The sequence below is a fragment of the Pongo abelii genome, chromosome 10 (assembly GCF_028885655.2).
Source record: "Pongo abelii isolate AG06213 chromosome 10, NHGRI_mPonAbe1-v2.0_pri, whole genome shotgun sequence".
Taxonomy (NCBI): domain Eukaryota; kingdom Metazoa; phylum Chordata; class Mammalia; order Primates; family Hominidae; genus Pongo; species Pongo abelii.
The window spans coordinates 8,030,590-8,045,889 of NC_071995.2; the positions used below are offsets into that span (position 1 = coordinate 8,030,590).

Here is a 15,300-nt window from a genome sequence, read left to right on the forward strand (position 1 = left end):
AGCAACAGTTTGAAGTAGGCAAAGAGCAGCTTGATAAGAGTTACAAACGAAATGCTGAACCTACCCTGTAGTACTTTCAGAGAAGTGAGATCCTCTAACTTGAAAGATCAGGAAGGGGATCATGGGAAAAGCGGCATTTATATAGACTTTGAAAGATGAAAAGAATTTTGAGAGAAATAGATTTGGAAAGATAATTCCAGGCAGAGAGACGCTATTACCAACCAAAGAGCTGACACTGCTCCGCCCACGCCTGGTGCTTTTGCAAATCCGCCTCCAGAGCCCGTTGCTGTGGTGCTAACAGCATCCTTGGTATTACCAGAGCTGGTTAGCAGTTGGCCACCAGGTGGCAGTGTATATCTTTGCGTCATCCCTCCCAGTACCGGCTCCGGAGAAAAACTGGAAGTGAGAATTAGCACAGGTACAGCTGAGGTGAGATCAGCGGCTTGTGGATTGTGTATTTAGTTAGGCCTGAAGAAGCAAAGCCCTCAGAGAAGAGGATAAATTTGGGAACATTTAGGGAAAAGATCAGGGAGAAGATAAAAGGTAAGGAAATTGCCTCAGGGCGAGAGTATAATGAGGTCTAAAAAGTAGTAGAGGGCTCTTGGAGGGACAGCCATGTCCTCCTGGCCATTCCTTGAGGAACTAGTTGGGATAGCCACGCCGCCCTAGGCTTTACAAAACTCCGGAAATACACTCTTGGAACCAGAGGTGACAATTCACTGAATGCGGATTACCCCAACCAGCCACAGCATGAAATCCTTGGAGAAGGTGTGCACTGATTGGATCAGATGCACAAAGGAAAAGAATTCCAGCATGAAGGACCAGTTCGAATGCCAAGACTCCATAAATCACTGCAAGAAAAACGCCTTATGGTGAGGATTCTGGGATTTGGGATCATTTCCAGATGAGAATCCACAAATGACTCACTGCCTCACACAGTCCTTCTGAGGTTGTTAAACAGATTGCTTCCATCAGTATTGAGTCAGGAATTGAGGCTGCTCACCACTGCACTTACTTGCCAACTTTTTTTTTTTCTGAGACAGAGTTTCACTCTTGTTGCCTAGGCTGAAGTGCAATGGCGCAATCTCGGCTCACTGCAACCTCCGCCTCCTGGGTTCAAGCGATTCTCCTGCCTCAGCCTCCCGAGTAGCTAGGATTAGAGGCATGCAACACCATGCCCAACTGATTTTTTATTTTTAGTAGAGACAGGGTTTCTCCATGTTGGTCAGGCTGGTCTCGAACTCCAGACCACAAGTGATCCACCCGCCTTGGTCTCTCAAAGTTCTGGGATTACAGGCGTGAGCCACTGCGCCCAGCATCAACAGTTTTCATAAATTAATTATCAGTTGTTTAAAGAAAGAAGCAGCCAAAAGGAAGAACCAAAGAGAGAGGGGAGATGTGAAGATTTGTAGTGCGAGGTGAGGAAAAGGCACCAGAGCAACATTGGAAGAGAGTTCGGAGCAAGTCTTTTTTTTGGGGGTGGGGGGGGAGGCTTGTTTATCCCCCATAATAATTTTCAAAAACTATGTATTTCCCCTACACATTTTTAAGTTGACATCTAAGAAAATTTTTTTATGTTTAAGTTGCTTCCAGGGATTAATTTCTGCTGTTTATTATCTGGTATATATGCTTTCAGTGCCACTGCTAGCTTTTCCATTGCTTTTGTGCAAATTAGGCAAAGGTGCCCTTTTGGGAAAAAGCAGGTTTTCTAGGAACGGTACTCTTGTGTAAAGAAAAATGTGCCCCTTCCTCTGGATGAGGAGGAGAGCCTGGCCAGTGGATTGCAGGCTGTATTTCAGCCTCTACTTACCCCATGAAACTGCACAACTAAGTTTCAGCCCTCTACTTATCCCGAAAACTATACAAACCATACATAAAAGCTTTGTAAACTTTAACTGAAAAAACAGGCCATGTGTGGAGGCTCATGCCTGTAATCCTAGCACTTTGGGAGGCCGAGGCAGCAGATCTCCTGAGGTCAGGAATTCGAGACCAGTCTGGCCAACATGGTGAATCCCCGTCTATACTAAAAATACAAAAATTAGCCAGGTATGTTGGCGCACGCCTGTAATCCCAGCTACTTGGGAGGCTGAGGCAGGAGAAATGCTGGAACCCGAGAGGCAGAGGTTGCAATGAGCTGAGATTACGCCACTGCACTCCAGCCTGGGTGACAGAGCGAGACCCCATCTCAAAAAAAAAAACAAAAACAAAGGCCAGTACGGTGACTCAGGCCTGCAATCCCAGCACTTTGGGAGGCCAAGTCAGGTGGATCACGAGGTGAGGAGTTTGAGACCAGCTTGACCAACATGGTGAAACCCCGTCTCTACTAAAAATACAAAAATTAGCTGGGCGTGGTTGCGCATGCCTGTAATCCCAGCTATTCAGGTGGCTGAGGCAGCAGAATTGCTTGAACCCAAGAGGTGGAGGTTGCAGTGAGTCGAGATCACGCCACTGCACTCCAGCCTGGGCTACAGAGCCAGACTTCGTCTCAGAAAAAAAAAAAAAAGAAGACACCAAACCACGTGCAGTGGCACATGTCTGTAATACCAGCACTTTGGAAGGCCGAGACAGGCGGATCACTTGAGGTCAGGAATTTGAAACCTGCCTGGCCACCATTGTGAAACCCCATCTCTACTAAAAATACAAAAAAATTAGCTGGGCGTGCTGGTGCATGCCTGTAGTCCCAGCGACCTGGGAGGCTGAGGCAGGAGAATGAATGCAGGAGATGGAGGTTGCAGTGAGCTGAGATTGCGCCACTGCACTCCTGCCTGGGCAACAGAGCAACTCCATCTCAAAAAAAATTTAAAAAAAGAAAGAAAGAAAAAAAGAATAAACAAACAAAAACCTTGGAATACAGACATAGCTCATTCAATTTATGGACATATAAACTAAATGACAAACCTGCTGTTTATGGAGAAACCTGTGAGCCACATCTTTTGGCTTGGGAAGCCAAAAGCCTAACTTCCTTTTTTTATTTCAAATGAAAACTTTAATATATGTCCCTATATCAACCGTCTTCCTTTTTTTTCTTTTTTCTTTTTTTTTTTTTTTTTTGAGACGGAGTCTCATTCTGTTGCCCAGGCTGGAGTGCAGTGGCACGATCTCAGCTCACTGCAACCTCCACCACCTGGGTTCAAGCGATTCTCCTGCCTCAGCCTCCCAAGTAGCTGGCACTACAGGCATGTGCCACCATGCCTGGCTAATTTTTTGTGTTTTTTAGTAGGGACAGGGTTTCACTGTGGTAACCAGGATGGTCTTGATCTCCTAACCTCGTGATCTGCATGCCTCGGCCTCACAAAGTGCTGGGATTACAGGTGTGAGCCACCGCGCCCGGCCACCACATTGTTTTGATTACAGCTTACTGCTGAATTTTGAGAGTGCTTTACATTCTCTAGAAACAAATCCTTTGGGATATGTGGTTTGCAAATATCTTCTCTGAATGTAGCCTATATTTTCACCATATACATGGGGCCTTTTGCAGAGCAAAAGCTTTTCATTTTGATAAGCCCAAATTTATCAATTTTTCCTCTTGTGGCTTGAGCTTTTACTATTTGTTGTTTTTTTTTTTTTTTTTTTTGAGATGGAGTCTTCCTCTGTCGCCCAGGCTGAGTGCAGTGGTGCAATCTCAGCTCACTGCAACCTCCGCCTCCCGGATTCAAGCCATTCTCCTGCCTCAGCCTTCCAACTAGCTGGGACTATAGGTGCACACCACCATGCCTGGCTAATTTTTTGTATTTTTAGCAGAGACGGGGTTTCACCATGTTAGCCAGGATGGTCTTGATCTCCTGACCTCATCATCCGCCGGCCTCGGCCTCCCAAAGTGTTGGGATTATAGGCATGAGCCACTGCGTCCGGCTGAGCTTTTACTGTTAAGTCTCTTTTACTGTAACACAGACATGCTCACTTGTTTATGTAATGAACATGGCCGCTTAAATGCTGTGACGTTGGAACTGAGTAACTGTAGTGGTGACTGAGCCGCTATGGCCCACAAAGCCTCTATCTGCACAAAAAGAGTCAGCCGACCCAGGCTCTAATCGGATAAGCCTTCATACTCTAGGGTATTTTCATATGCCTTTTCCTCTATCTGAAACACTCTTTCTCCAGATCTCCTCACGGCCGGCTCTTTATGTCATTCTGGTTTCTGCTCAAATTTACCGTAAAGAGGCCTTCCCTGACCACACTACAGGCATATCTCGCTTTATTGCATTTTGCTTCATTGCATTTTGCTCCTATTGCGCTTTTTTACAAATTGAAGGTTTGTGGCAATCCTGTGTTAAACAAGTCTATTGGCCTCATTTTTCCAACAGCATGAGCTCACTTTGAGTCTCTGTGCCACATTCTGGTAATTCTTGAAATATTTCAAACATTTCGTTATTATTATATGTTATGGTGATCTGTGATCAGTGATCTTTGATATTACTATTGTCATTGTTTTGGCATGAACCATACCTATATAAGACAGTGAATGTGGGCCGGGCACGGTGGCTCCCACCTGTAATCCCAGCACTTTGGGAGGCCGAGGCAGGCGGATCACGAGGTCAGGAGATCGAGACCATCCTGGCTAACATGGTGGAACCCCATCTCTACTAAAAATACAAAATATTAGCCGGGCATGGTGGCACATGCCTGTAGTCCTAGCTATTCGGGAGGCTGAAGCAGGAGAATCTCTTGAACCTGGGAGGCAGAGGTTACAGCGAGCCGAGGTCGTGCCACTGCACTCCAGCCTGGGCGGCAGAGTGAGACTCTGTCTCAAAAAAAAAAATGAAAAAAAAAAAAAAGACAATAAATCTAATCAATAAATATTGTATGCATTCTGACTGCTCCACTAACTGGCCATTCCCCGTTTCTCTCTCCTTGTCTCTCTTCTCAGGCCTCCCTATTTCCTGAGACAATAATATTGAAAATTAGGCCAATTAAAAACCCTAAATGGCATCTAAGAATTCAAGTGAAAGAGTCAAACATATCTCACTTTAAATCAAAAGCTAGAAATGATTAAGTTTAGTAATAAAGGCATGTCAAAAGCCAAGAGAAGGCAAAAGCAAGGCCCGTTGCACCAAAGAGTTAGCCAAGCTGTAAATACAAAGGAAAAGTTCTTGAGGAAAATTAAAAGTGCTACTCCAGTGAACACACAAATGATAAGAAAGTGAAACAGGGGCCGAGCATGGTAGCTCAAGCCTGTAATCCCAACACTTTGGGAGGCCGAGGTGGGTGGATCATCTGAGGTCAGGAGTTCGAGACCAGCCTGGCCAACATGGCGACCCCGTCTCTACCAAAATTACAAAAATTAGCCAGGCATGGTGGCGTGCACCTGTACCCAGCTAATCCCAGCTACCCAGAAGGCTGAGGCAGGAGAATCGCTGGAACCCAGTGGGCAGAGGCTGCAGTGAGCCAAGATTGCACCACTGCACTCCAGCCTGGGCGACAGACCAAGACTCTGTCTTGAAAAAAAAAAAAAAAAGAAAAGAAAGTGAAACAGATGTATTGCTGATATGGAGAAAGTTTTAGTGGTCTAGATAGACCACTAAACATTTTCTTAAGCCAAAGCCTAATCCAGAGCAAGGCCCTAACTTTCTTTAATTTTTTTCTTTTTTCTTTGAGATGGGGTCTTGCTCTGTCGCCTAGGCTGGAGTGAGTGCAGTGGCATGATCTCGGCTCACTGCAACCTCCGCCTCCTGGGTTCAAGCTATTCTCCTGCCTCAGCCTCCCAAGTAGCTGGAACTACAGGCGCCTGCCACCACGCCCAGCTAATTTTTATATTTTTTAGTGGAGACAGGGTTTCACTATGTTGGCCAGGCTGATCTAGAACTCCTGGCCTCAGGTGATCCACCCGCCTCAGCCTCCCAAAGTGCTGGGATTACAGGCATAAGCTACTGGGCCCAGCCAACTTTCTTTCATTTTATGAAGGCTGAGAAAGGTGAGGAAGCTGTAGAAGAAAAGTTAGAGGTAGCAGAAGTTGGTTCATGAGGTTTAAGGAAATAAGCTGTCCCTATAACCTAAAAGTACAAGGTAGGTGAAGCAGCAAGTGCTGATATAGAAGCTAAAACTAGTTATCCAGATCTAGCTAAGATAATTGATAAAAGTGGCAACACTATACAACAGATTTTCAGTGTAGATGAAACAGCCTTATATTGGAAGAAGATGCCATCTAGGACTTCTGTGGTTTTTTTTTTTTTTTTTTTTTTGAGACAGAGTTTCACTTTTGCCACCCATGCTGGAGTGCAATTGCGCGATCTTGGCTCACTGCAACCTCTGCCTCCCGGGCTCAAGCGATTCTCCTGCCTCAGCCTCCCAGTAGCTGGGACTACAGGCATGCAACACCAAGCCAGGCTAATTTTTGAATTTTTAGCAGAGACGGGGTTTGACAATGTTGGCCAGGCTGGTCTCAAACTCCTCACCTTGTGATCCACCCACCTCGGCCTCCCAAAGTGCTGGGATTACAAGCGTGAGCAATCGTGCCTGGCCTATGCCAGAGAGGAGAAGTCAATGACTGGTTTCAAAGCTTCAAAAGACAGGCTGACTCTCTTTTCAGGGGTATTAGCTTCATTATGTAAATCTGCTGTGCTTACGCCCTATAAATGGAAGAACTTAGCCTGGATGACAGCATATCTCTTTATAGCATGGTTTACTGAATTTTTTTTTTTTTTAATTTTTAACTTTTTGGCTGGGCATCGTGGCATATACCTGTAATCCCAACACTTTGTGAGGCTGAGGTGGGAGGACTGCTCGAGCCCAGGAGTTCAATACCAGCCTGGGCAATGGAGCAAGACCCCATCTATTAAAAAAATTAATTTTTGACTGGGCGTGGTGGCTCACACCTGTAATGCCAGCACTTTGGGAGGCGGGGGCGGGAGGATCTACTGAGGTCAGGAGTTGGATACCAGCCTGCCCAACATGGCAAAACCCAGTCTTTACTAAAAATACAAAAAAATTACCTGGGCGTGGTGGCGGGTGCCTGTAATCCCAGCTACTCAGGAAGCTGAGGCAGAAAAATCGCTCGAACCTGGGAGGCGGAGGTGGCATTGAGCCAAGATTGGGCCACTGCACTCCATCCAGCCTAGGCGACAAGAGCGAAATTCCGTCTCTCAAAAAAAAAAAAAATTGTTATGGGTATATACTAGGTGTATATATTTACAGGACACAAGAAATATTTTGATACCAGTGTACAATGTGTAATAATCACATGAGGGTAAATGGGGTATCTATCACATCAAGCATTTATGATTTCTTTGTGTTACAAATTTTCCAATTATACTTTTCAATTTTCTATTTTTTTTTTTGAGACAGACTTTCCCTCTTGTTACCCAGGCTGGAGTGCAATGGCGCGATCTGGGCTCACGGCAACCTCTGTCTCCTGGCTTCAAGCGATTCTCCTGCCTCAGCCTCCCAAGTAGCTAGGATTACAGGGATGCGCCACCATGCCCAGCTAATTTTGTATTTTTAGTAGAGATGGAGTTTCACCATGTTGGTCAGGCTGGTCTCAAACTTCTGACCTCAGGTAATTTGCCCGTCTTGGCCTCCCAAAGTGCTGGGATTACAGGCAGGAGCCACCATGCCTGGCCAAATTATTTTTAAATGTACAATAAACTGTTGACTGTAGTCACCCGGTTGTGCAATCAAATGATAGCTCTTATTCACTCTACTTAACTATATTCTATATATAGGTGATCTGCCCGCCTTAGCCTCCCAAAGTACTGAGATTACAGGTGTAAGCCACCATGCCCAGCCTATATACATATATATGTATATTTGAGACAGAGTCTCACTCTGTCGCCTAGGCTGGAGCGCGTGATGCAACCTTGGCTCACTGCAACCTCCACCTCCCAGGTTCAAGCAATTCTCATGCCTCAACATTCCTACTAGATGGGACTACAGGCGTCCCCACCAAGCCTGGCTAATTTTTGTATTTTTAGTAGAGACGGGATTTCACCATGTTGGCCAGGCTTAACTGTATTTTTGTACCCATGAGCCATCCCCACTCCTCCCACCTCCATTACTCATCTCAGACTTTAGTAATCATCATAGGCTGGGCACGGTGGCTCACACCTATAATCTTAGCACTTTGGGAGGCCAAGGCGGGTGGATCACCTGAGGTCAGGAGTTCGAAACCAGCCTGACCAACATGGTGAAACCCTGTCTCTACTAAAAATACAAAAATTAGCTGGGCATGGTGGCGGGCACCTGTAATCCCAGCTACTCGGGAGGCTGAGTCAGGAGAATCGCTTGAACACGGGAGGTGGAAGTTGCAGTGAGCTGAGATGGCGCCATTGTACTCCAGCCTGGGTGACACAGCGAGACCTTCTCAAAAAAACAAATAAAACAAAACAAAAAATCATTATATACTCTTATCTCCATAAGTTCAATTGTTTTAATGTTTAGCTCCCACAAATGCATAAGAACATGTAAAGTTTGTCTTTCTGTGCCTGGCTTATTTCACTTAACACAATGGCCTCCAGTTTCATCCACATTGTTGCCAATGATAGGATCTCATTCTTTTTTATGGTTGAATAGTATTCCATTGTGTATATGTACCACATTTTCCTTACCCATTCAACTGTTGATGGACACTTAGGTTGATTCCAAATCTTGACTGTTGTGAATAGTGCTGCAATAAAAATGGGAGTCCTGATATCTCTTCAATATACTGATTTTCCTTCTTTTGGGTACATACCTAGAAGTGGGATTGCTGGATCATATGATAGTTGTAGTGGCTGTATTAATCTACATTCCCACCAAGAGTATACGAGGGTTCCCCCTCCTTCATATCCTTGACACCATTTGTTATTACCTGTTTTTTGGATAAAAGCCATTTTAACCGCAGTGAGATGGTATCTCATTATAGTTTTGATTTGCATTTCTCTGATGATCAGTGATGTGGAACACCTTTTCATATACCTGTTTGTTATTTGTATGCCTTCTCTGAGAATGTCTATTTAGATCCTTTGCCATTTTTAAGTGGGAATTTACTGTTTTTTTTTTTTTTTTTTTGAGACAGAGTCTCACTCTGTCAACCAGGCTGGAATGCAGTGGTGAGATCTCGGCTCACTGCAACCTCTGCCTCCTGGGTTCAAGCGATTCTCCTGCCTCAGCCTCCTGAGTAGCTGGGACTACAGGCACGTGCCACCACACTCAGCTAATTTTTGTATTTTTTAGTAGAGACAAGGTTTCACCATATTGTCCAGGCTGGTCTTGAACTCCTGACCTTGTGATGATGTGCCCGCCTCGGCCACCCAAAGTGCTGGGATTACAGGCGCGAGCTATCGCGCCTGGCTCATTGTTTTTTATTTTTTTTGAGACGGACTCTCGCTCTGTCACCCAGGCTGGAGTGCAACGGCAGGATTGCGGCTCACTGCAACCTCTACCTGCCAGGTTCAAGTGATTCTCCTGCCTCAGCCTGCTGAGTAGCTGGGATTACAGATGCCCACCACCACGCCCAGCTAATTTTTTTGTATTTTTAGTAGAGACAGAGTTTCACCATGTTTGTCAGGCTGGTCTCAAACTCCTGACCTCAGGTGATCCACCTGCCTCAGCCTCCCAAAGCGCTGGGATTACAGATGTGAGCCACCACGCCCAGTCCTACGGAATATTTTTTAAGACTAATGTTGAGACTTACTGTTCAGAGAAAAAGGTTTTTTTTCAAAATATTACTGCTTGTTGGCAACACCTGTACTCACCCAGGAGCTTTGATGGAGACATACGAGACTGATGTTTTGTTTTCGTACCTGTTAACACTGCATCCATGTGGCAGCCCACAGATCAAGGAGTAATTCTGACTTTCAAGTCTTATTATTTAAGAAATATTTTTCATATGGCTTATAACCACCGTATATAGTGACTTCTTGGATGGATCTGGGAAAAATAAATTGAAAATCTTCTGGAAAGGATTCACCATTCTAGATGCCATTAAGAACGTTCATGGCAGGGCATGGTGGCTCATGCCTGTAATCCCAACACTGGGAGGCAGAGGCAGGTGGATTGCTTCCTTGAGTCCAAGCTGGACTTAAGCCCAGGAATTTGAGATCAGCCTGGGCAACATGATGAAACCCTGTCTCTACTAAAAATAGAAAAAATTAGGTCAGGGGAGGGGTGGGACACAGTGGCTGGTGCCTGTAATCCCAACTACTTGGGAGACTGAGGTGGGAGGATCACCTGAGCCTGGAAAGTTGAGGTTGCAGTAATCTGTGATCGTGCCACTGCACTCCAGCCTGGGTGATGGGAGTGAGACTCTGTCTCAACAATAAATAAATAAAAATAATTTCCTATCTCTAAATTAAAAAAAAAATTCGTGCCGGGCGCAGTGGCTCACGCCTGTAATCCCAGCACTTGGGAGGCTGAGGCAGGCGGATCACAAGGTCAGGAGATTAAGACCATCCTGGGTAACACGGTGAAACCCCATCTCTACTAAAAACACAAAAAATTAGCCGGGCGTGGTGGTGGGCGCCTGTAGTCCCAGCTACTCTGGAGGCTGAGGCAGGAGAATGGCGTGAACCCAGGCAGCGGAGCTTGCAGTGAGCCGAGATCTCGTGCCACTGCACTCCAGCCTGGGCGACAGAGCGAGACTCTGTCTCAAAAAAAAAAAAAGAACATTCGTGATTCATGGGAGGAGCTCAAAATGTCAACATTAACAGAACTTTGGAAGAAGCTGATTCCAACCCTTATGGATGACTTTGATGGGTTCAAGACTTGAGTGGAGGAAGTAACTGCAGATGTGGTAGAAATAGCAAGAGAACTAGAATTAGAAGTAGAACCTGAAGATGTGACTGAATTGTTGCAATCTCATGAGAAAACTTGAATGGATGAGGAGTTGCTGCTTATGGATAAGCAAAGAAAGTGGTTCTTGGCTGGGTGCAGTGGCTCACACCTGTAATCCCAGCACTTTGGGAGGCTGAGGCAGGCGGATCACAAGGTCAGGAGTTTGAGACCAACCTGACCAATATGGTGAAACTCCATCTCTACCAAAAATACAAAAATTAGCCAGGTGTGGTGGCAGGTGCCTGTAGTCCCAGCTACTCGAGAGGCTGAAGCAGAAGAATTGCTTGAACCTGGGAGGTGGAGGTTGCAGTGAGCCGAGATCGTTCCACTGCACTCCAGCCTGGGCGACAGAGTGAGACTCTGTCTCAGAAAAAAAAAAAAAAAAAAAAGGAAGTGGTTCTTGACATGGAACCTACTCCTAGTAAACGTGTTGTGAATATTGTTGAAATGACGGCAAAGGATTTCGAATATTACGTAAATTTAGTTAATAAAGCAGTAACAAGGTGTGAGAGAACTGACTTGAATTATGAAAGAAGTTCTACTGTGGGTAAAATGCTGTCAAACAGCATCACATGCTACAGAGAACTCCTTCGTGAAAATAAGAGTCTATAATAGATGCAGCAAACTTCATTGTTGTCTTACTTAAATAAATTGCTACAGCCACCCCAGCCTTTAGTAACCACAACCCTGATCAGTCAGCAGCCATCAATGCTGAGGCAAGACCCTCCAGAGGCAAAAAGATTATGACATGCTGAAGGCTCAGATGATTGTTAGCATTTTTTAGCAAGAAGGCATTTTTAAATTAAGGTATATACATTTTGTTTAGACACAATGCTATTGTACAGGAAATACACAACAGTATAGTGTAAACATAACTTTTATATGCACTGGGAAGCCAAAATATTTCTGTGACTCGCTTTATTGGATATTAGCTTTCTCTCAGTAGTCTGGAACCAAACCTACACTATCTCTGAGGTATCCCTGTATTTAGAATAATCAAAATCCTCCCCGTCCATTCCACCATTTTCTATCCCCTTCTCTTGCTTTATTTTTCTTCTTAGAATTTATCACTTCCTTCTCTATCAGGGCAGTCCTAGGCACCAACAGTGCCTGTAGTATAATAGCTACTCGAGAAATATTTCAGTGAATAAATGAGTCATAAAGAACTACTACATCTTCCCAGAAAAATGCTACATATTAGCCTGTAAATTGTTTTGTTAGAGAAAAAATACTTAAATAAAAGAATATGTCTGGTCAGGCACAGTGGCTCATGCCTGTAATCCCAGCATTTTGGGAGGCCGAGGCAGGTGGATCACCAGAGATCAGGAGTTCAAGACCAGTCTGGCCAACGTGGCGAAACCCTGTCTCTACAAAAATTCAAAAAAATTATGCCAGGCTCGTTGGCTCAAGCCTGTAATCCCAGCACTTCGGGAGGCTGAGGCAGGCAGATCACTTGAGGTCGGGAGTTCGAGACCAGCCTGACCAACATGGAGAAACCCCATCTCTACTAAAAATACAAAATTAGCCAGGCATGGTGGTTCATGCCTGTAATCCCAGCTACTCAGGAGGCTGAAGCAGAAGAATCGTTTGAACCCAGGAGGTGGAGGTTGCGGTGAGCCGAGATCACACCATTGCACTCTAGCCTGGGCAACAAGAATGAAACTCCATCTCAAAAAAAAAAAAAAAAAAGTGTTGACTAAGTGTGCTCTGCTTCTCTAAGTGTGACATTAAAATATTCAGAAAAAATCTGGGAGTCGGAGATGCAAGGCATTCAAGATGCAGGTGAGTTCCCAGAAAATAAGCTTAGTGAAAGCCTTTCCAGAGGTGAGCACATGTGGCAAATTAGGCATTATGTAATTTAACCACCAGATGCCGCCTATCCTACCCTCCAGCCCAGTCCAAAAGCTCATATGTTACTGAATACATTTTCTTGATCTTTTCACAGTATGCAAGTACAATGACTCAGTTACACTCTATAGTCTGCTCTAGAAAAAGTTATTATTATTGTGTACATTCATATATTACTCTCTGTTACTCTTCACGCTTATATAGCCATGGTTCTTTCCAAGGAAATTCCCTCAAAACAAGTTGCATATGATTATTACGGAGGCCTGTTTGCAATTACAATGCTGATCATAAATATTTTATCATTCGTCTTGTTCTTGATAATATTAAAGCACAAAAGGCTGCAAATGGCAAAGAGTAATTACTTATGAATAAAAAGATTTTGGGAATGTACCAAGTCCATTGGCTGGAACAGTCTCTCCCACCACCACTTACTTATATTACACATTATCAAGACATGAAAAGTTTAGGAAGATGATAGGTATTGTGATTATCAACATAACCCTGACAAACCAATTTGATATCTGACATCAGTTTTAATACTCACATTCTGTCTGTTGTCCATCTCTCTGCTATCCTAGGAATTGACTCCCTCTCCAACTTCTCTTCAAGGTACTGCTTCCTGTAAATTGTAATTGTCTAGTTATTCATTTACTCCATCTACTTAAGCTCCTTGAGGGAAGAGGCTGTGATTTAGCCCCCTCGCCAATGGGCACTCCAATAAATACTTCTGGAAGAAAAGTGAAAATTTATATAATTCTAATGATGTTTTAGATTAACTCAATTCTGGGATCCTCAACAAAGCTTATTCTACTAATTCAGTAGCCATTGAGAAGCATTTCTTCAAATAAAGGTTCTGGGGAGAGACAGATGAAGGTAAGGTAAAAATGTCTCTCCTATATTTTGAGTCGTTTCTCTGTCACCAACTAGCAGTTTCCCAATCTGCGACATGAGCAGGGATTGGATTAGGTGATGTTGCTGTCATAGAATTCTGTGATTTAAAGTGGTTTACCTTGCCATATAAAATGTAAAACACTTAGAACAAGCCACCTCTCCTCATAGCATCACCTCAGCCTAAACTGCTTCAGTGAGCCACAGTGAAGCTGGAAATCATGATTCTGCTTAACCAGTTACCAAATGCGAGTCTGTTTCCTCCTCTACCAGCTCTCCTGACTTGGATTGATAGTTCTGAAGGTCTGCTGAGATACGTTATGTTGAACACCTGTATTATTTCCTGAGTCTATCAGGAGGAGGAAGAGAATTAGGACAGACTGTCCCTCCCACTATTCCACATCCTCCTTATTTCATTTTCATTTCTCTCTGCTACCTTCCCCACCCCGCGCCTCACTGTTTTTGTTCCTGTATCAGCTAGTTCTTATCTTCTAGGTCATTCACACTTGGACAAAACAAATAAAGTCAAACCAAAAAAAAACCTCAGAACTCTTTTAACTCAAATAAATATACTTTTCAAAAAAAGTAAAGTAGTATGGTCAGCCCAGCTCCAAGAACCCAGTGAAGCCCCCACCCACCTGAAGCCAAAATGTCCAGCAAATGGACCAAAGCCAAGACCACCAAGAAGCGACCACAGCACAGGGGGCCACATCCAATGTCTTCGTGATGTTCGACCAGTTCCATATCCAGGAGTTTAAGGAGGCTTTCAACATGATTGACCAGAACCATGATGGCTTCACTGACAAGGGGGACAGCACGACAAGCTGGCTTCACTGCAGAAGAACCCCAAGGATGAATACCTGCAGGGCATGATGAGCGAGGCCCCAGGGCCCATCAACTTCACCACTTCCCTCACCATGTTTGGGGAGAAGCTGAATGGAACAGACCCCCAGGATGTGATCCAAAACGCCTTCACCTGCTTCAGTGAGGAATCCTCAGGTTTCATTCATGAGGACCACCTCCAGGAGCTGCTCACCACCATGGGTGACAGCTTCACAGATGAGGAAGTGGATGAGATGTACTGGGAGGCGCCCATTGATAAAAAAGGCAAGTTCAACTAGGTGGAGTTCACCTGCGTCCCAAACATGGCGCCAAGGGCAAAGATGACTAGGCCACCCCAGCCTTCGCGACATCCTGGCCCCCCCGCCAGTCACCCCCCCCACCCCCCGCACACACTGGTCTGTACCAGCTCTCTGACCACGACCTTCTCTCAGGGGATCGTCCGTTTGAGGGCTTCGGGTCCCAGCTCCCAGTGGAGAAATCAGGCCAAGAGAAGTGCAGTGCAGGACTGAGGCAGGTGTTCCCACCGTGACCCTAGAGCCCTGGGCTGGAGTCTCTGACCCCTCCAAGGAAAGACCACCTTCTGAAGAGATGGGCCTCCAGGACCTGGAGGCACTGAGGGAAGGCCCCCAAGACAGCCATTTCTGGGCTGCTCCCCAAGGAGGAAGGCAACCTGTGTGCCCCCAGGAGGAAGGGACCCTTAGTCCTGAGATCCAATACCAATTCACGTGCATCCCCACCCAAACGCAAGTTCACCAAAGTCCCCTCTCAGAGGACAGGACACTAGACCCCTCTCCTACACCCTGTCGAGCCACCAGCGCACACCCACCCAGAGCAGCCACCCACCTTGGGAGTGTGCTCAAGAAGACATCTGTCCCAGGGGAGGCAGAATCTCCAATAGAGGGCTGAGCACGGAAAAAAAAAAAAAAAAAGAAAAAAAAAGTGAGGCACTATTTACTTATCTGTAAAATTAACTCA

The 15,300-nt window shown here is 45.1% G+C and overlaps 1 protein-coding gene and 1 pseudogene across 3 annotated transcripts in view; one reads left to right on the forward strand and one right to left on the reverse strand.

The window, feature by feature from the left end:
• The window catches only part of LOC112135750 (solute carrier family 2, facilitated glucose transporter member 3), a 55,721-nt gene that overhangs the window by 39,293 nt on the left and 1,128 nt on the right, over window positions 1–15,300 (reverse strand). For 2 of the 3 annotated variants that reach the window (XM_024256563.3, XM_054526761.1), the window contains exon 2: window positions 13,139–13,213. In XM_024256563.3, coding sequence (XP_024112331.2) covers window positions 13,139–13,156 — 18 coding nt within the window. In that variant the 5' untranslated portion in view covers window positions 13,157–13,213. Of the gene's footprint in view, window positions 1–13,138; window positions 13,214–15,168; window positions 15,228–15,300 lie in introns of those variants that run through there. The other variant, XM_054526762.2, reaches the window with a different exon arrangement.
• On the forward strand, window positions 14,132–14,653 carry LOC100453585 (myosin regulatory light polypeptide 9-like; annotated as a pseudogene).